Raw genomic sequence first — 20,050 nt, forward strand, 5'->3', positions numbered from 1 at the left:
CTTGAGCCATCAGAGCCTCTTGCCAGGGTAACCTAGATGCTTCCAATACCCAGAATCCTTTTCTGCTTCTTGACCCTTTATCTGCTTTATTTTGTCTCTCCCATTAAGAGTTCAACTCCGAAAAAAAAAAAAAAAAAAAAGAGTTCAACTCCGGTGGGTCAGAAACACCAAGGTCTCTGCCAAGATTGAGGGAAGTGGCTTTGCCTGACTTACCTCAACCAGGCAGGAGAAACTAAACACGGGAAAAGAACAGGAGCCTTGAAAAGTATGTGTCCAGTCCTCTTCCAGATGCAGGGCAGGGGAAAAGAAAGGAAGAGGGCCAGCCAGTGACATTGGTGGTTGGGGACAAAGTTAGCAAGATAATGTTAAGACAGACTCAGTCTGTTCTCTGCTTCTGCTGTCACATCTCCTTTGTCTACCTCTGCTCCTCTTGTCTCCTTTTAAAAGGACAGTAATGATGACATCTCTCCTCTCCTCTAATTCAGGATCATCTCCCTATTAGTGTGCTAGGGCTGCACAGATGTGGGGGAGGCCTCAACAGCAGAAATTAATTTTCTCACAGTTCTAGAAGCTAGATGTACAAGATTAAGGTGTCAACAGGTTTCCCCTGAAGCCTCTCTTTGGCTCGCAGATTGCCCCCTTCTCACTGTGTCTTCATATGGTTCCCTGTGCATACACATCCCTGGTGTCTGTGTCCATCCTTTTTTTAAGTAGCCACCACACCCAAGATGGAGCCAAACATAGGGCTTGAACTCACGACCCTGAGATCAAGACCTGAGCTGAGATCGAGCCCAACACCTAACCAACTGAGCCACCCAGAGGCCCCTGTGTCAAAATTTTCTTATAATGACACTGATCAGATAGGATTAGGCCCTTCCTAAAGGATTCATTTGAACTTACGGGCCTATCTCCAAATACAGACTGAGGTATTGGGGGGTCAGGGCTTCAACATATGAATAGGGGTGGGGGGGACACATTTCAGCTCAAAACACTCCCCATTTCAAGATCCTCAACTTTATCACACCCATAAAGTCCTTTTTGTGTAAGGTAACATTCACTGACAGGTTTTAGAGATCAGGATGTGAACATCTTTTTCCATACCATTATTCTATTCACTACAAGGAGCAAATGGACAAGATGAAGGACCAAGAAACCACTCTGAGAAGTGTGTTCTGAACCGTGTATCAGAGGAGCAAATAGTTGAGGAGGGTCTGACCCTGGTCCAGGCTCCTGAGAAACGCTCCTGGGGAGGGGGGGGGGAGGGGCTTAGAAGGCAGAGTTTCATCCTGGAACCCAGGGTGGGAACTGTCATGCCATAGTGGGAGCAAGAGAGGACCAAGTAGGGGTACCTGGGTGGCTCAGTGGTTCGGTGTCTGCCTTTGGCACAGGTCGTGATCCTGGGGTCCTGGGATTGAGTCCCGTATCAGATCCCCACAGGGAGCCTGCTTGTCCCTCTGCCTAGGTCTCTGTCTCTCATGAATAAATAAAATCTTTAAAAAAGAGAGAGGACAAAGTAACCCAAAGACAAGCCCTGGGATTTATGCAGCTACCCTGGGAGTGAGAGCCAGGGCTGCAGCCTCCTGAGATGTGATTAAGGGTAAAGTGGTGCCAGCAGCACTTGGAATTCCCTGCCCTCCTGCAGCTTCTACCTTGATGGACAAAGACTGACCACAGGGACCCATGTGGAGAGAGGTCCCAGGGCAGGCCCATCTAACAGGTGTGTGACCACTGCAGTCTCCCAGGGCCCCATGCTCAGGTGGCCCCGCATTTGGCAGTTAATGCTCTGTGGTCACCATCTTGAAATTCTCAATGATCTGGGGTGCCTGGGTGCAGCTGTTGAGCATCTGCCTTTGGCTTAGGGCATGATCCTGGTCCTGGGATAGAGTCCCACATTAGGCTCCCTGCATGAAGCCTGCTTCTCCCTCTGCCTGTGTCTGCCTCTCTCTGTGTGTCTCTCATGAACAAACACATAAAATCTTAAAAAAAAAAAAAAAAGAAAGAGAAAAGAAAAATTATCAATGATCTTTACCCTTGAATGTATGTTTTGGAAGCAAAAGCCGATGGGACAATGGAGAATGTGCTGGGGGTCCTGCCTCCCCTGGATGGCTTCTCACCTGCCAGCTCCCTGCCCCCACCCAGAGATGGCTGTTATGCTCCTTTCCCAGCAGGGGTCTGGGCCCAGGCACAGGGAGGTTCTGGGTCACAGTCAGGGTCTGGCACATGCGCCATCCATACCAAGTTGTGGGGCAGAACTCTTGAGTGTCTATGGGGCTCTGCCCCAAGGTATTTCCCTCTGAAGATCTGGACATTAAATAGCAAATTAAAATCCACGTGACAGGTTGGAAGACTGTAAGGAAGAAAACAGTTCTGTTCACACCTTTTGAACAAGAGGCCTTGCCAATTACATAGTCATCCCAGCTCTCAGGAGAAGGTAGAGTCAGCTCCCCACCCCATGATGGTCTTTGGAGAAGGGCCCCCCTTATTTTCTCACATGACAGAGCAGCTCAGAGTTTTCCTCATGGAGACAGCATTCCTATTTACATCTCTCACCCTTCTGCCCAACCAACCCTTCCTTGTCTCAGGGGTGGGATGACAGGGTGGAGTAAAGGTAAGGAAGCACAAAGGTGCCTATAAACAAGAAGTCACCAGATGGTTTATTAAGGTCCAAACCCCAGCCTCTCCTGCCACAGACCACCTGCTGGGGCTCTAGGCTGTGGTTTCAGCCATTCTCCCAGCAAGAGGGCTAGCTATGTGCCAGGGCCCAGGAAACCTTCCACAGGGGGGGCCCTCTCCCGAAGGGTAAGGGGCTGTGCAGTGAGGGAGCGGAGGCTCTCAGATTAGCTGACTGTATTGCCGGCCCACTGTGGAAGGCACTGCTCACCGACTCCTATACTGTGGGGCCAGGGTGTGGGTGTCTGAGCCCGCACCTTGGCTGGGCCCTTTGCAGAGATGGGAAAGGCCAATGAGAAATAGGTCAGCAATGAGAGGTGGTACTAGGCACCTCCCTCACCCAGAAAATACTAACGGGGAGGCAGGAGCTCCAGGCAGGAGCTGGGGGCACATGCCCCCCAGCCCTGCCCCCCACCCCCCCCCACCCCCCCAGCCCTGCCCCCCACCCCCCCCACCCCCCCGCCCCGGGGCCTCAGAAGTTGTTATCGATGTTCCAGACGTCCCCACTAAGTGCATTGGCGGCCCCCTGCAGCGTCCAGGTGAGCAGGGCCAGCTGGCGTCGGAAGCGGCTCTCCTGGAAGCCCAGACCCGGAGTCACCTGGGAGGGGGAGGCCCCCGGGTCTCCGGAGCCATCCGAGCGCAGCAGCCGCACGTGGTCTAGCAGCGCGCCCAGCGTGTGGTCTCCGCGGCCCAGGAAAATGTGGCGGAACGGGGAGTCGGCCGGTGACACGTACTGGGACAGGAAGTAGAACTCCACCTGCGCCAAGAAGGGGATCAGGTCGGGGTGGGGGCCGCCAGAGGGCAGGTTTAACAGCAATTCCAAACCCAGCTGGGGACCTCCCTCGTTCGCGCCTAGCAGACAATGCAGAGCAGCTTCTTTAAGTCCCACTCCCCTTGGCCACCCAATGCCGAGCGGCCATCCTTTGAGGTCACCAGCAGCCAGGTAGGATGCATCCTCCTGCTGTGTTTTGGGTTCCATTCGCTTCTAAGCCTTAAGCCTCCAAACCCGCGTCTCTCCCCAGTCTTCACGCATTCACTTACCCAGCTGAAGCCTCAAAGAACAACCTATCCTGCTCTTCCAGACTTTCCTACACCCCACGCATTCCCCATCACCACCACCAATGTCCACAGCCCAAAGGTCAAGGGGACAGGCCAGTCCTAATGAAGTGCCGGACTCTGTCCTCCCTGCGTGACTCAGATGCTGTTCATCTTTCCTGAGGGGGCCTCTCTCCTCCCTCAATTCTCCTAACTTTCTTCCACTCCCTCTGGTTCCTTCCACTCCCCACCTGTGGGCAGCCCCAAGGCTCAGCCTCCACCCTCTGCTCTTCTCCTATGTGCAGTCCATTGGTTCTGAAGCCTGGCTACTAATTAGAATCACTTGGGGAACCTTTTGATGACATGGCCTGGGTGCCTCTCCAGTAGAATCGGACTCTCTAGGCTTACAGGTTCATTTCTTCTCAAGTCCTCCATCTTTCATGCCAAGGGCTCATCCATACCCCTGGCTGCAGTCAGGACCTTTTGAGGAGAACTGCCAAGCCTGCTTGACAAATCATCCACTGGAATCTTGCCCTCCACCCTCCTGGACCTACCCCACTGGGTACAGAGTAACTTACACAGCCTCACACACATGTGGGCACCAACTTCTAAAACCTGACCCTGGGATCCCTGGGTGGCGCAGCGGTTTGGCGCCTGCCTTTGGCCCAGGGCGCGATCCTGGAGACCCGGGATCGAGTCCCACGTCAGGCTCCCGGTGCATGGAGCCTGCTTCTCCCTCTGCCTGTGTCTCTGCCTCATTCTCTCTCTCTCTCTGTGACTATCACAAATAAATAAAAATTAAAAAAAATAAAAAAAAAAGAAATGCATATCTTTAAAAAAATAAAAATAAAAAAAATAAAAAATAAAACCTGACCCTAGGCGTGCCTGGGTGGCTCAGCTGGTTAACTGTTTGACTCTAGTTTTCGGCTCACGTCATGATCTCAGGGTTGTGAGATTGAGCTCCAAGTCCAGCTCTGTGGTCAGCATGGAGTCTGCTCTAGTGTCTCCCTCTGCTACTCCCCCCTGCTCACACAAGTGCATGCTTTCTCTCACAATAAAAGAAGAAAGAGAAAGAAGAAAGAAAGAAAGAAAGAAAGAAAGAAAGAAAGAAAGAAAGAAAGAAAGAGAAAGAAAGAGGGATCCCTGGGTGGCGCAGCGGTTTAGCGTCTGCCTTTGGCCCAGGGCGCGATCCTGGAGACCCAGAATCGAATCCCACGTCGGGCTCCTGGTGCATGGAGCCTGCTTCTCCCTCTGCCTGTGTCTCTGCCTCTCTCTCTCTCTCTCTCTCTCTCTGTGTGACTATCATAAATAAATAAAAATTAAAAAAGAAAGAAAGAAAGAAAGAAAGAAAGAAAGAAAGAAAGAAAGAAAGAAAGAAAGAAAGAAAGAAAGAAAAAGAAACCTGACCCTTGCACCCACGATTCCTCAGGAGCGCCACAATCTCCCCAGGTGCCAACCTCTCAGCCCCAAAAGTGTACATGAGTGGGATGAGCACAGGCTATGGTCTCAGACTGCCTGGTTTCTGATTTGGGCTCCACAAGTCCCTACGATCTTGGGTGAGTTATCTTTGTACAAGACTAGCCCTCACAAGATTTGCAGGGGGAGTCCTGGGAGAGAAAATGAAGCTGAGTGCAAGCACATGGCAGCCCTCGGTAAGTGGCAGCTGCTATGGTTTTCCTCCTCCTCTTCCCTCAACACCTTGTCTGTCCATTTTCCTTCCACATGTCTCACTTCATTCCAGTCTCCTCACCCACAGGTGGCATCTACTGCCATCTGCCACTCTCATCCAGAGTTCGGCCATCACTAACTTCATTCCCTCTTCATCATTTGCACTCTGACCAAATCCTTCCTAAAACTCCACTTCGCCCACATCACCTCCCTGCTCAAACACCGTCCTAATTTCCTTGATACCCAGACCCTAAAAATCCAAATTTCTCATCCTGACATTCAAGGATGATCTCTGATCATCTAACCCCCCAATTTCTATCCCACTGTTCAGTGTACCTCTCCCCTCTGCTTCTCCATAGGCTTCTGTTCTGGCTCATCGGGTCCAAGCCCTGCTCCCAAGGACAGCCAGGCCTATTTCGCCACCACACCCTTACTCTGGGTCTCTCCACTGAAATATCTTTACTTTGCACCAACTCAAGTTCTGTCCGTTCTTCAAGACCAATGTCATAGTCTAAAGCAGGGGTTAGAAAACTTTTTCTGCAAAAATCCAGATAGTGAATATTTTTGGCTTTGCAGGCCATATTGTTTCTGTTGCACTCAATTTGGCCACCATAGCTAGCACAAAAGCAGCCATGGACAATATGAAAATCAATGAGCATGCCTGTATTTCCATGAAGCTTTATTTGCAGAAACAGGTAGCAGGCCAAATTTGGCCAAGTGGCTATAGTTTCCCAACCCCTGGTCTAGAGCCACAAAGTTCCCTGGGTCTGGTCCAGCTCTATGCTGCTCCTTCTGAAGCCCTGAATCTTGTACTCTCCAGCCCTGAGTCTGAATCATGCCCCTTACGCACAGGTGCCCTTTATTCCCTAAGGGGCACGTGGTAACTTTGGGGGCCGGGTGAGGTGAGAATCTTTTTGTGTTCCTGGAGTCTGGCACAGCAGAGGTTAAAGCAAGACCTGTGAATGGGAATGAACTGTGCCCAATCTCTTGTCTCACCCACAGGGTCACCTCAGTGGAGGAGACAAAGCAAAGGGGAGATGGAGAGGTCACGACGTGGGGGAGGAAGAGGAAACTGCAGATGCAGAGAGTAGAGTGAGGGGGATCAGGAGAAAGGGGCAAGGATGAAAGAGCAAGAGAGGTGGGTTTGTGAACAGAAAGAAGGAATGAGTGATGCCAAGGGAAACAGGGAGGGACATAAGGGGGAAAACAAAACATGGCAGACATGTTCTAAAACCAGTCATTATACACTATGGGTTCCCTGTCCACCCTACACTCACGGGGGATGGTCCTACTTATAATTTCACCCTGTAGACTTTTCCCCATTCCCACAGTCCCTACTTATCCCATTTCCCAAAATCAATGGGTGGCAGGTTGAGTACTCAGGATAAAGAAATGGAAGGAAGTGGAGGAGTTGGAACAGGAGATGAAGTGAGGGTTGCAAAGCATTAAAAACTAAGCAGGGGGGGGAGACCTGGGTGGCTCAGTGGTTAAGCCTCTGCTTTTGGCTCATGGTGTGATCCTGGGATCCTGGGATGGAGTCCCACATCAGGCTCCCCACAAGGAGCCTGCTTCTCCCTCTGCCTATGTCTCTGCCTCTCTCTGTGTCTCTCATGAATAAATTTAAAAATCAACAACAACAAAACTAAGCATGAGGGGTTAGCCAAGGATCTTGTGGAACTTATTCTGACACCTCCTCCAGGCAGCCTCTCTGGGCTTCACCCATCTTATTACCAGAGGAAGAAAGCTCTCCTTGCTCTGAATGTCTTAAGCCTTTGCCCCTCCTGGGCCATAAGCTTGTGCCACTAGTACTGTGGACAACTGAGTCCACGCTTTTTCCCTCCAGAGGGGTGAAGAGGCAGTGGAAGGCTCTTGGGGCGGGCAGGGAGGAGACCGGGGTTTGTCCCAGTTCTGCCACGTGGTCTGCCAAGTAGTCTGCCAAGTAGTCCGCCAAGCAGCCGGCCCTCCCTGTCATTTTCATCACTTTGTGGGGCCTCAGTGGCCGCTCCAGCCTGGCCGGTCTGTGAGCGCTGCGCCCAGGACTGGGGGCCGAGGACAGGGTCAAAATAAAGGCGGAGAGAGGGGACAGGAGCGCACAGCGGAGGGGGCGCAGTGGGGTCTCACCCGCATGATGCGCACGTTGTACATGCGCATCAGCCGCTCGTCGCTCTCCTCCGAGCTGTAGATCTCCTTTCGCAGCTTCTCGGCCGCCCGGATGTAGTCCCCTCGCGCCGAGTACACCCACTGGAGGGTCAGCCCACGGGCCTGAGGGTGGAGACGCATGCTGGGGCCGCACACAGCGGCTAGGGCCCCGGCCTAGGCTGTGGGTCCAGGTACTGGAGGATGGGGCTGGGACCCTAGGGCTGGCGGGAGGAGAGGGATATGGGGGGGAATGCTGGGAGAAGGAAGAAAACCTGGGCGGTTGGGAGGGTACCAGCTGGGTCCCGGGGCAGGAGTAAAGGGGCCAGGTTGCCCGAGGGGATTAGACCCTAAGGGCTGTGGGGAGGAGGGGCCAGACCTCTGGACCCTGCAATACTTTGAGAGGATATAACGCCCCCCACCCCCAGAAGCCAGGAGCAGGGTTGTTATGTCGGACCTTCAGGTCCCCAGAGAACTCGTTGAGGCTGCCGATGTGCCTGAGGACCACGTCCCCGTAGCGGCCAAAGTCCAGAGGCAGCAGGTGATCGTGGCTTAGACGGATGAGGAGCTGCCCAGCGAGCTGGGCCACAGCCTGGGCCACGGCGGGCAGGCGGCCCCGCAGCACCCTGTGTAGGTTCTCATACGTGTCGTCCTTCGTGTGCAGGAACGGGTACGCCTGGCCATCCTGCCGGGACAGGGCGCGGGCTGGCGCAGGGGCATGGTGCAGACAGGCGGAGGGGCGGCTGCTCTGGGGCAGGGCCAGGAAGTCTCACCTCCGTGAAGGAGAACTCGACGGCAGGGACCCCCGCAAAGGCCGTGAAGGAATAGGCACTGCTGTCCATGGGCAGTGGCCGGATCCTGGGAGTGGGCAGTGGGGAATGCTCTGTGGTTTCACCACCTCCCGCAACATCCTCCCCGCCTCCTCATCCCAACTTACACTTCAGCATCCCAGCTGTGATTGTTGAACACCACCTGCTCATAGAGGGTCTGCCCGCTGCGGTTAGGAGAGTCCACCTGGGGGCAGGGTAGGGGGCACCGGTCAGGCTGCCACCAGCTTCCCTTCATCCCCTGGCTGCCACCAGCTTCCCTTTATCCCCTGCTCTTGGCCAGGCTCTTGCCTGCTTCAGGATGTTCTCTATGAGGCTGATCAGAAGGGGGCTGGTCTTGGCATTGAACTTGTCGTCTCCTGCAGAGAGGGAGAAGGGATGCCAGGCTCCAGGCTTGGCCTCGAGGCCAGGGTGCACCAGAGCGGGCCCAGCTGGTGGCAATGCCCCCACTCACCCAGCACTGCATTGTCCAGGCTCACATAGACCACGGCTTTGAGATGCAGCACGCTGAGGTAGCCCTGTGGGTGAGAGATGTGGAGTTGAAACCCCCTCACCTCTTCCCACTGCCCGACTCCCTGCTCTGGACCCCACATTACCTCCAGCCACTCTGTGGAGCCCACACTCCCGAAGTCCCCTCCGTCCCAGCTGATGAAAAGAAGACTCCTGCGGGGCTGGAAGCCTGGAAGCATAGTGGGTCAGGAGGATGGGCTCCGCTGGAGGCCAAACAAAGACCTATCTTTGTCTTCTTCTGTCCTGCTTCCTTAGGGTCTCTCTGTCCCTCCCACCAAGCCCCCAGCCCAGCCCAGCTCACCTGGTCTGCCCTGACTCAACCATAACAGCGATGGAGATTTCTTTCTTTTTCTTTTCCTTTCTTTCTTTCTCTCTTTCTTTCTTTCTTTATTTCTTTCTTTCTTTCTTTCTTTCTTTCTTTCTTTCTTTCTTTCTTTCTTTCTTTCAGATTTTATTTTGTTTATTCATGAGAGACACACAGAGAGAGAGAGAGAGAGAGAGGCAGAGACACAGGCAGAGGGAGAAGCAGGCTCCACGCAGGGAGCCTGATGTGGGACCCAATCCCGGGACTCCAGAATCACACCTGGGCTAAAGGCAGGCGCCAATCCACTGAACCACCCAGGGACCCACAGTGATTGCTTTCATATGCAGTCTCCTGCTTAGTTCTTCACTCAGACCAAGGACTATTATTATCATTGGCCCTTGAACCTGGTTTTGAACTGTTTGGGTCCCCTCACATGCAGATTTTCAACTGAGCGGGAGGAGTCAGTGCCCCTACCCCAGGCGTTGCTAGGGGGTCAAATTTACTCTTTGTTTGGACAAAGGAGACAGAAGTAAAGTGACTTGCCCAGGGCCATGCAGCTGGGATGTGGAGAAGCCAGGTTTGCAGACCAGGTCTAAGTGGCCACGTGCTCAGTGCCTCTAGCCTGTGCTCCTGACCACCTCTCTGCCCTGTCCTGGCTCGGGCCACAGCCCCAGCTGCCCGGCCCAGGCCCTGACCTTACCATTGCTCACCATGGAAGAAAAAGTCCGCACCAGCTCCAGAAGTATGGCTGTCCCCACAGCAGACTTGGCCGCTCCTGGGCCCCACGCATCCCTCTGGGCCCCAATGACCACATAGTGATCTGCAGGAGGGGAGGTTTGGGGTCTCTGTCCTTACATGGCAGTACCCAGAGAACGTCTAGGAGGGTCTGTGCTGGTGGGAGCTCACCACCATTTCTGCCCCCCCCCCCCCCCAGTCTCCACCTCCCAGCCCAGTGATCCCTGCTGTCCTAAAGGAGTGCCTCTCCTCCCCTTGGCCTTGCCTGGATGGCCTGCTCCTTCAGCAGGGTGCCTGGCCTCTTTCTGGATTCCATTACCTCCTTGGTCGGCCATGTCCACACAAGTCCTGAGAGGTTTTCCTCCTTCACGCTTCTCTCTAATCCACCCCAACCTGGGCCCCAGCAGTCTCCTGTGAGCCGCATTGCGGGCCCCCCTGTGTCTCTCCCTCAGTGTTTGTAGGTACCATACTCTTCGGCTCAAGAACCCACTTTTATTGCCCACCACCATCCTCATCCAGTTAGGCTTGAAAGGTTCATCTATCTCATGTGAACCCTCGTTCATGCTATAATATCACCCAACTCATGCTTGCTCACCTCTGGTGCTAGGGAGCTCACTACCACACAGAGTTCTGTCTCTGGACAGATTCGACTATGGTATCTACTCCCTGCCATCCCCCTCGATCCCAGATCGGCCTCAACTTGCCAGCCTCCCTCCCTGCTAAGCCCTGCTGCCCCCCACCCCCCAACCCCCACCACTGAGCACAGCTCTTGGCCACTCCCCTGGGGCTTCCCACTCCAGCACCGTCTCTATCCAGGGTTTATAAGTGGGGCCCCCTTCCTGCAGGCTGTAGGGTAATGCTGGGCCACACTGGCACACCTGGCTCTGAGCGGCCCTCAATGCAGCCAAAGATGTTGCTGATGGGGGTGGAGACCCTGTGGTTGTTGACTCTGAGGTGCAAGCCTGGCCCAGGGCCCAGGTGATAAGGGGAGCCTAGGAGGCGCCCCTGCCATTTCTGGGGGGCCACAGGGCCTTGGAGCTTCCTGGAGAGAGACGGGGCAGAAAGAGTTGGAAGTGGCAGAGAGCCCAGGCTGTAGAAGAGCCCAGAGCTCCCTCTTTGCTCTTTCCCTCCCATCTTCTGGCCCTAGCTCTACTTCTACACTCTGCCCACTGCTTTGGACAGCTGTGCAGGTTATGTCCTGCCCAGAGGTGCCCAACGGAGGTGGGTGTGATATCCAGCTAGAGCTCCACTCACCAGACAGTGGGCCCTGGCGTGAGGCTGTCCCCACCCAGATTCATCTTTTTCCAGTTCACCCAAAAGCACTTTACAGACTAGCTACATCTCCCTCCTCCCCTCCTGATTTCCAAAGGCCCCTCACCTCAGCAGGAGGGAGGCAATGTCCGCGCTGATAGGCTGGGCTGGGATGTTAGGGAGGCCAGAGGACTGCACTGGGGGGAACTGAGTTTGATTAAAGGAAGGGAAGCCAGGCGTGTAGGGGTCCCCAGTTCCCAGGTGTACCTGTGAGGAAAGGAGTGTCTGCACTGAAGCTATGAGCTGGTCTCCAGGAGTAGCTTGCCAGCCTCATCCCAGACAAGGAGGTATAGTTTTTGGGATCCCAAGAATCCCCAGGTGGCCACCCCCAGACTCACATGTCCATACACAGCCCTGTGGCTGGACAGGCCGAGCTTGTGTGGATCCTGGGAGAAGTCAGCTGGATCAGGGTATATGAGCACTCCTTGGGCCCCAAAGTCTTGGGCACTGGCCACCTGGGGAAGGGAAGTGGGTAATGGACTCCTTCAACCTGGGGGGAAAACTAATTTATAAGGGCAGGAGAAGCAAGTAAAAGTGAAATGGCACTGCCTCTACTCTGCTCTTACGGAACCACAGAGAGGCTCTGGGTACCACCCGACCCTCACCTTCCCACAGTGCCTTGGCATCCCTCAAGCCCCACTGTCCTCTGCATTCCGCCGTGTTTGGTACCCATCCCAACCTCCTGATTGTTTCCCACCAACATTTCCTTTTTTAAAATTTTATCTTTTTAAAAGATTTTATTTATTTATTTAATAGAGAGAGAGAGCACAAGCGAAAGGAGTAGGTGAGGGAGAAGCAGACTTCTCGCTGAGCAGGGAGCTCTGTGAGGGACTCGATTCCAGGACCCTGGGATGCTTAACTGACTGAGCCATCTGGCAACCCCCGCCTCCCACCAACTTTTTCTTATGACCCACTTGGTTCTTCCTTTTCTCTCTCTGACAGGCTTCTGGACGCTTCCCATCGGCCCCTACCCTATCTTCTTGTTCCCCAGCCCTGCGCCCTCCCCGCTCCTTCCTGGGAGCCTCACCTTCTGGGCGAAGCTGATCTCTCCCAAGCGCACCAGCAGGAGGCGCCCCGCCGGCTCCACGCCCCGGGCCCGCAGGTCCTGCAGGTCTTCCGGCCGCCCGTAGTGGGCGTACACCAGCTCTCCCTGGGGACGGGGAGGACGAGGGGGTGTGCTCTCCAGGTCCCTCCTCCGCCACCCGGGAAAGGGCGCGCGCTGCCCCCGTCCTGGGGGCGGCACACGAGGCGCTCACCGTGGCGTTGCCCGTGGCGCTGTAGGGACAGTAGACGTCGTGGTCCTCCAGCGGCAGGGGCTCCCCGAGCGTCCCGGCCGCCGCACCGATCCAGTGCAGGGTATTGGGATGAGCCCTGAAGAGCAGAGGTGGTGAGCGTCCCCGCGCGCCCCCCGCGCCCCCCGCGCCCCCCGCGCGCACTCACGGGTCCGGAAACTGCAGCCCCACGTAGTGCGTGTCCATCCACACGTGGTCCAGCTTTTGGCTCGAGAGCGCCTCGCGGATGTCTTGAGCCAGAGCCGCCATCCCAGCCGAGCCAGCCATCCTTTTCCGAAGGCTTGTTTGCCTGAGCGGGAAGAGGGGGGATTGGGGGCGCGGAAGGGGAGAGGGACTTCTCTGCCCCTGGAGGAGAGGGAGGGAGGAAGAAATGGTGCCAGAGACGTGGGGTCGCCCTGGTCGTGGGCTGTGAGGGTCTCCTAAGCCTCTCTCTGACCCTGCCATCGCCATCCATCCCATCACCCGGGCTGTGGCTGTGACTGAGCATCTCTATGGACTCCTGCTTCAAACCTTAGCTTCCAACAACCTGGTGTCCGGCCCACCGTCCCTTAGGTTTTTCCTGGCTCAGGCCAAACTCACCAGATAGATTTACCTGCTGCCCCCCACCCCCCCACACACATATGCACACTGGCCTGTGCTCTGCCCCTTACCTGAAAATACTTTTCTTCCAAAGGACTAAGGGGGCAGAGGCGGCCCTTCATCTCCCCCCTCTTCCAGCTGCGCCTCACGAGACATATTACGCTATGGTTACTGGTGTGATAGTGGGGTCCCCGGTCTTGGAGACCTCACCGTGTGTCTTTTTCCATAGTTACCACCTAACTAGTGAGCCTTTTGTCCCGTGAGCCCCTCCTGTGCTGCCCTCCCGCCCCAGCCATAGGCTGCGCCTCAGGCCTCATGGCCTCCTGACCAACCCACTTCATCTGTGTGCTCTCCAAGGCAGACTCCTCCCTCCTCAGCATCAACTTTAAATACCTCTCTACCTTTTGCGTTGGCAAAAACCCAATTGTCCCTTGAGAGGCCAGGTCTCCTATGGGGCTCGGGAGAGAACTCAGGTTCCCATACACCCCGGGCTTGGAGTGGAGGCAGCCTCTCGACTCCACTATTGGAATTTCTGGCCATTTCTCCTCCAGTAAACCTCTCTTCCTTTGAAGCCTGTGCCATCCAGTGATCCCCTCCTCTGCCCCTCTTCCAGCCAATTGGTCACTTGACCCATTTCATCAAGGACTTTGGCATCTGGCTTAGCATTTTCCTCTCTAAATCATGGTCCACTCACTTTGTGTCACCATTTCAAAACCCACGTGCAGGGTGTACTGTAGTCTCAGCCACCACCCTTCAGCTCTCAAAAGGACTCCTGTACTCATGACCCCACGGTCGCCTCAGCTTTCTCAGTACCATTCCTGCCACCCCCTCCTGATCCGATCCAGGAGCTCCAAAACTGCGTCAGTCAGTGCATTTTCATAAAATACATGATGCACAGTGTGGATTCCTGTGCCTAACAATAAATTAGATGTACACACTGCAACATAGACAGACCTTGAAAACCAGGTATTCAGTTAAAAAAAAGCTTATCAAAATTAAAAACACACACTAGAGATAGCTATATTTGAGTAATGGGTCTTGGAGTGATTTTTTAAAAAAATTTCTTCCTTATATTTTTCCATATGGCTTAACTTTTATTTATTTTTTTTTTAAGATTTATTTATTTATGAGAGACAGAGAGAGAGAGGCAGAGACACAGGCAGAGGGAGAAGCAGGCTCCCCACAAGGAGCCTGATGTGGGACTCGATCCTAGAACCCCAGGATCATGACCTGAGCCAAAAGCAGATGCTCAACCACTGAGCCACCCAGGTGTCCCTCCATATGACTTCACTTTAAAAATAAGGAACATAAAGGATTTTATACAAATATTTGTGTATAAAAAATATTTTTGTATAAATGTCTTGAAAAACCTATATATGCATGTAAAACATTACCTATACGATAAAGCGACACATGAATTTAAAGGTACACGTGAAACGCATCAAATGAGGTGCTTCTGGGGGAGGGTGCAGGGAGGAGTGCTCAGGGTTAGGGCTGGAAATTAAACAAAAAAGCCCTTCACTAGGGTGCCTGGCTGGCTCAGTCCATAGAGCACGTAGCTCTTGGTCTCAGGGTTATAAGTTCGAGCCCCATGTTGTGTGTACAGATTATTTAAAAATAAAATCTTTAGGGATGCCCGTGTGGCTCAGTGGTTGAACGTCTGCCTTTAGCTCAGGGAGTCTTGAGATCAAGTCCCACATTGAGTCCCACATTGGGCTCCCCTCAAGGAGCCTGCTTCCCCCTCTCCCCATGTCTCTGCTTCTCTGTGTCTCTCATGAATAAATAAAATATTTTAAAAAATAAAAATAAAATCTTGAAAAAACAAAACCAAAAAAGCCTTTCACTGATGATACTGAACTATCATCACAGGGGTATCATAAACTCTGTTTTTTTTTTTTTTTTTTTTTGTGATACTCTATTGTTTTAAATTTCTAATTTTTCTCTCTTTCCTCTTAGAATAAAATCCAAAGCAGTTTGCATAGCTATTAAGACCTTTTAGGGCCTGAGCCATATCCACCTTGACACTGCAGCTCCCCAAGGCCACAGGTCAAAAACCAAGCTCCATGACGTGGCATTCAAGGCTTTTCTGGGTCTGTCCCACCTCCTGTCTGGATACTGGACCCCTCTGCTCTCATTCAGACAACCATATAGACCTTCATTTACTTCTTCCAATAGGCTACCATTTCCCAGCCCAGACCCTTTGCACCTGCTGTTCTCTGACCTGAAATGCTTTTCCACCTTCTCTTTGTCTGGTGAATGACTCACCCTTCAGGCTTCAGCTCATCACTTCCTCAAGGAAGCTTTCCCTGGCCCCTCAATTAAGTTAAGTCCTCCTGGTTATTCCTCACATCCTTTACTTTTCCCTCAAAGCAGTGATTCTAATAATAAATATATATAAGGGATCCCTGGGTGGCGCAGCGGTTTGGCGCCTGCCTTTGGCCCAGGGCGCGATCCTGGAGACCCGGGATCAAGTCCCACGTCGGGCTCCCGGTGCATGGAGCCTGCTTCTCCCTCTGCCTGTGTCTCTGCCTCTCTCTCTCTCTCTGTAACTATCATAAAAAAAAAAAAAAAAAAAAATTAAAAAAAATAAATATATATAAAATCTTTTAAAAAAATAAAATCTTAAAAAAAAAAAAAAAGGGGGCAGCCCGGGTGGCTCAGTGGTTTAGCGCCCCCAGGGCGTGATCCTGGAGACCCAGGATCGAGTCCCACATCAGGCTCCCTTCATGGAGCCTGCTTCTCCCTCTGCCTGTGTCTGTGCCCCTCTCTCTGTGTCTCTCATGAATAAATAAATAAAATCTTTTAAAAAATAAATAAATATATAGTAATGAATGAGATTATTAGTTCAGTAATGAGTCTCCCCCATAGATTGTAACCTCCATAAGGACAAGGTCCAGACTTTTGTTCTCTGCTTTATCGCCCCCACCTACTTAACTGAGTACCTGCCACATAGTAGGTTCTCAAAAATATTTGGTGGATAAATGAATGAATGACCTTGTCAGTGTCACTGTCAGTCCAGCCACTCATTTCCCTTGCCATACCCACACTGGCCTTGTCATTACCCAGAATTCCACCTTGGAATATTCATCCACTCGGGATACACTGAACACCAACTAAATGCCAGGCACTGTGCTAGGTGCCGGGGACATCAAGATAAATTGGACATGGTTTATCAGATAAATCTTCAAAGTTCCAGTATCCCACTCTCTGACTACATGTCCAGGTTCCAGCTTACTTCTTGACCCTCACTACACCTGCTCTTCAACCACATTGAGTTCTCCAGATTGTCCAATTTCTTCCTTCTCCAACCATCCTGGAGTCATGCATCACTTCCTTGCTTGCTCCCCTTCACCATCACACTCTTGCTTCCCAGCCCTCTGATGGTATCCATAGTGCCACACCTTACCGTGGGACCTGTCAAACCGTCCACCTGCTCAGCCTGTACCCAAACAACTGAGTGTTGCTCAAGAAAATAAGAAGCCCTGTATGTTGTTGATGCCACAGAGCTAAGGTCTTTGGGCAAGATATCCAAAGAGTAATAGTACGCCTTGATCAAGTTTGGCATTGATCTCAGACAAGAAAATCTATCAGTATCAGTTACTACAGAAACATAAATTTAAGACATGCAAACATAAATCAAAGCAGAAACATCATGTGATCATCTCAATACCTTCTGGAAAAATATTTGAAAAAAATCCAAACCTGTCCCTCCTTTCCTGATCATTAAGAAGAAGAAAGAGGAAGCTAGGAGTAGAAGGCAACTTCCTTGATTCACTTTTAAAAACCTATCTGGGGGACGCCTGGGTGGCTCAGTGGTTGAACGTCTGCCTTCTGCCCAGGGCATGATCCTGGAGTCCTGGGACTGAGTCCCACATGGGGCTCTCTGTGTGGAACCTGCTTCTCTCTTTGCCTGTGTCTCTGCCTCTCTCTGTGTGTCTCTCATGAATAAATTTTAAAAAATTGTTTAAATAAAAAATTAAAAAATAAAAAGCTATTCGGAATCTACAGCAAAGTTCACACTCAATAACAAATTCATATAAAAACATTCCTACAAAAATCAGGAGATAGGCATATCTCCTGTCATCATTACCTAAATTCACATCCCCTCTAATGCAATAAGCAATGAAAAAGACATAAAAAGTATAAGCTTTGAAAGAGAAGCTGTGTATCTCTCACTAGTCATCTAGCTTAGATGACTTTCTACTTAGAAAACCCAGGAGAATCCACTGAAATACTATTCCTGACCCAAGAGAGGGCTCCTGGTGGCCTGACCTCTTCTCTGGACCTACCTGGGCAGCTCCTTCCTGATGGGGGATGTGACCTCAGCAAAACAAGAGAAACCCCGATCTACTTGTGCTGTGCTCTGGGCTTGCACTCTCTCTGTCTTGGAGGGGGATAGTCTGTGCCTACAAATGCATTTACTTGCTTGCTCCATTTTTTTCTGACTCCTTAAAATGTCCCTTCTCAGAGCACCCCCCCCCCACCCCCGCCCAAGCCACAGGTCAAAATCCAGGCTCTGTGATGTGGCATTCAGGACTTTTCTGGATCCATCCCACCTCCGGTCTGGATACTGAAGCCCTAAGCTCTCACTGAGACAGTCAACTCCTGCATCTCCCACATGTGCCAGGCTCAGGGACAGAACCCTCTATGTAGTATCCGGAGCACCCTCCCTACCCTCAGCTCCAAATACCTGACGTCCTTCCTAGGACCTTGGAACAGGGAGGTCAGGGAGGCAAGTGGAAGGACTCAGAAGGGACCCCACCTCAGGGGCCTGGGAGATGAGGGAGGGAGGCTGAGTCCAAGCAAGTGGGTGGGGGTTTTCAAGGGCCGGGAAGGGGGCAGGCTGATCCTTACCTGATGCTGTCCTCCAGGCGCCCCTCCCCCAGGAGCCGCAGGAACATGGCCTGGAGGTCGCTCCAGTACAGTGTGCCCTGGTGGGAGTCTGGGCCTGGCTCATAGTTCATGTCCTCACTGACCACCAACACGTCATCCCCACACGCCTGGCAGGACCCTCGGAAGGCCACATAGCCCAGAAGGAAAGCTGAAGGATGGCAAGATGGAGATTTTCCTTGTGCCCCACTCTGGACTCCATAAACCCCCTCAACCCAGGCCCTTCACTGGTTGGGGGGTGGGGGGACGGAAGGCTCTCACCCCCAGTGAAGATCAGCAGGGCTGTCAGGATGAGGTAGGGGGCAGCCCTTCGTCCTGTTGCTGCCAAGAGTCCGAGGCTTTGCCCCCCTGTTCGAGAGCCCAGGTCAGGGCCCCTGAGCTCCATGGGGCAGAAGTGGACTGCTGGCTCAGCCCCCTCCTCCCCGTCTTCTTCTTCCTCCTCGAGGCGCCACTGCTGGGTGCCCTCCACACGCTTGTAGATGGTCTGAGAAGGTCGTGGGGACAACCTTTGCTGTGGGGGGGGGGGTATGGAGGGGAATGAGACTGGGGAAAGAGTTGTGGGGGATGGGGCAGGGGCTGACCCTAAGGGTAGTGACTCTGGAGTGCCAAAGGAGCATAAGGCAGGGGAGAGGGTCCTGAGAGGCAAGCTGAGAGGAAGAGATGGAGGTGGGGAGTGGACAGGCCAGCCTTGGGGTTGGGAGGAGGCTGAAGGACCTGAAGGGAAGGCCTAGAGTTGTCCCCCAGCTCACTTGGTCTTACCGTTCTCTGAAGTAGACCCCAAAGTCGATCCATGCTCGTGCCCCCTCCGGAGCCCTGTAGGCTGTTCCCCCCACAGTGATAAACCGTTTGTGGGAGCCTCTAGAGGGCCCCTTATCAGCCCTGGCAGGCAGCCTGAGCCCAGGCCGTTCTTCTCCCCGCAAAAGGGTGGGGGCACAGTCCTGGCCTCAGTCCAGCTCTGCAGATATGAACCCCCAGCCCAAGCTTGAGAAGAGGCACTGTGCCCTCCCCTGCCAATCCCTCTGGTCCCACTCCTGCCCCCTCCCTGCAAAACAATCAATTTTTTTTACCTTGGGGCAGACTTTGGCCTCCTAGTTCCCGGCAGGGGTGGGGGAGGGGGGCTGATGGCTGAGGAGGGCAAAGATAAGGATGCCCTCTCCAGCTACCATCCCTCCCAGTGTCCTTGGGGACCCCTTCCTAAGCTCCCCACCGTGAAAACCTCGCTCCTCCTCAACTCATCTGGCTCGCAGCCCCACCACTGAGTGCCCAGCCAGGCCTTGTAACACATCAGTTCCCTGTTCCGACACCTGCCTCCATGAGATCCTAAACTGAAATTGCCACAGTGGTGTGACCTGGGGGTTGGTCTGGCCATGCAGATGCCTGTCTTGCTGGAATCAGCCTGAAAAGTGGGTCTCAGGCTCTTAACTTCTGGGGAGGGAGGGGCATGGGTGGGAGCATATGATCAAGTAGGACTCCATGTTGGTGAGTGCTCCATGTTGGTGTTCTCCTGGATCTGTGGGTCAAGGCCCACCAGCCATTGGTGGAAAGAGTCCTGGTCAAGGCCTGGGCAGAGTTGGATGACCTACAACTCATGGTTTTCTCTGGGGACCTGCGACTCTTTGGTGACCGGAGGACTTGATTTCTAACTCTTTTGGGTCTGGGCACCCCACGAACATATCACAGACACGAACTGCTAAATTTCACCCACAATTTCACGCAGGGCTGCCGGTCCCCGAGCCCTACCGAGGACCCCCCAGACCTGTAGCTCTCGAATAGAAGGGCTCAGGGGCCCCGTGTCAAGGTCTCCCTTGGGAAACCTCAGCTCCTACCAAACTGGGAGCTTCAGAAGCTCGGAGCTGCTGGGGTGCACCAGGGTCCCAGTCCCCGCCCCATTCTTGCCGCCGCCAGGAGTCCAGAGAGGGAAGACGCAGCGCAGCGGGGGTCACCTGAGCTGCAGGTCCTCTGGGCCTTAAGCGACACCGCCCACCTGAGGCCCCGCCCACCCCAGGGCCCGCCTCCGGCCCCACCCAAGCTGGTCCCCGGCTCCGCCCCTCCCCTGCCCGGGGGTCGGGTCTCCAGCACCCGCTTCGCCCCAA

The 20,050-nt window shown here is 53.4% G+C and overlaps 1 protein-coding gene across 3 annotated transcripts; it reads right to left on the minus strand.

The window, feature by feature from the left end:
• Nucleotides 1-3,132: 3,132 nt before the first annotated feature.
• TFR2 (transferrin receptor 2) lies at nt 3,133-19,912 on the minus strand. Of its 3 annotated transcripts, none has more exons than XM_072837269.1 (19): nt 19,784-19,912; nt 18,717-18,777; nt 18,219-18,468; nt 17,922-18,108; nt 12,637-12,777; nt 12,453-12,567; nt 12,224-12,346; nt 11,535-11,651; nt 11,264-11,403; nt 10,764-10,927; nt 9,851-9,970; nt 8,933-9,015; nt 8,791-8,854; nt 8,628-8,695; nt 8,447-8,523; nt 8,283-8,367; nt 7,967-8,194; nt 7,495-7,635; nt 3,133-3,427 (listed from the first exon to the last, which is right to left on the minus strand). In XM_072837269.1, exons 2-19 carry the CDS (start codon nt 18,747-18,749, stop codon nt 3,143-3,145), a joined length of 2,421 nt encoding a protein of 806 aa, XP_072693370.1. In that variant the 5' UTR covers nt 18,750-18,777; nt 19,784-19,912; the 3' UTR covers nt 3,133-3,142. The 3 variants fall into 3 exon arrangements, with proteins under 3 accessions (XP_072693370.1, XP_072693369.1, XP_072693368.1); XM_072837268.1 differs by having other exon boundaries at nt 18,717-18,912; nt 19,784-19,883; XM_072837267.1 differs by lacking the exon at nt 19,784-19,912 and having other exon boundaries at nt 18,717-19,007.
• Between the last annotated feature and the right edge of the window lie 138 nt (nt 19,913-20,050).

This window comes from Canis lupus, chromosome 8 (genome assembly GCF_048164855.1).
Source record: "Canis lupus baileyi chromosome 8, mCanLup2.hap1, whole genome shotgun sequence".
Classification (NCBI taxonomy): domain Eukaryota; kingdom Metazoa; phylum Chordata; class Mammalia; order Carnivora; family Canidae; genus Canis; species Canis lupus.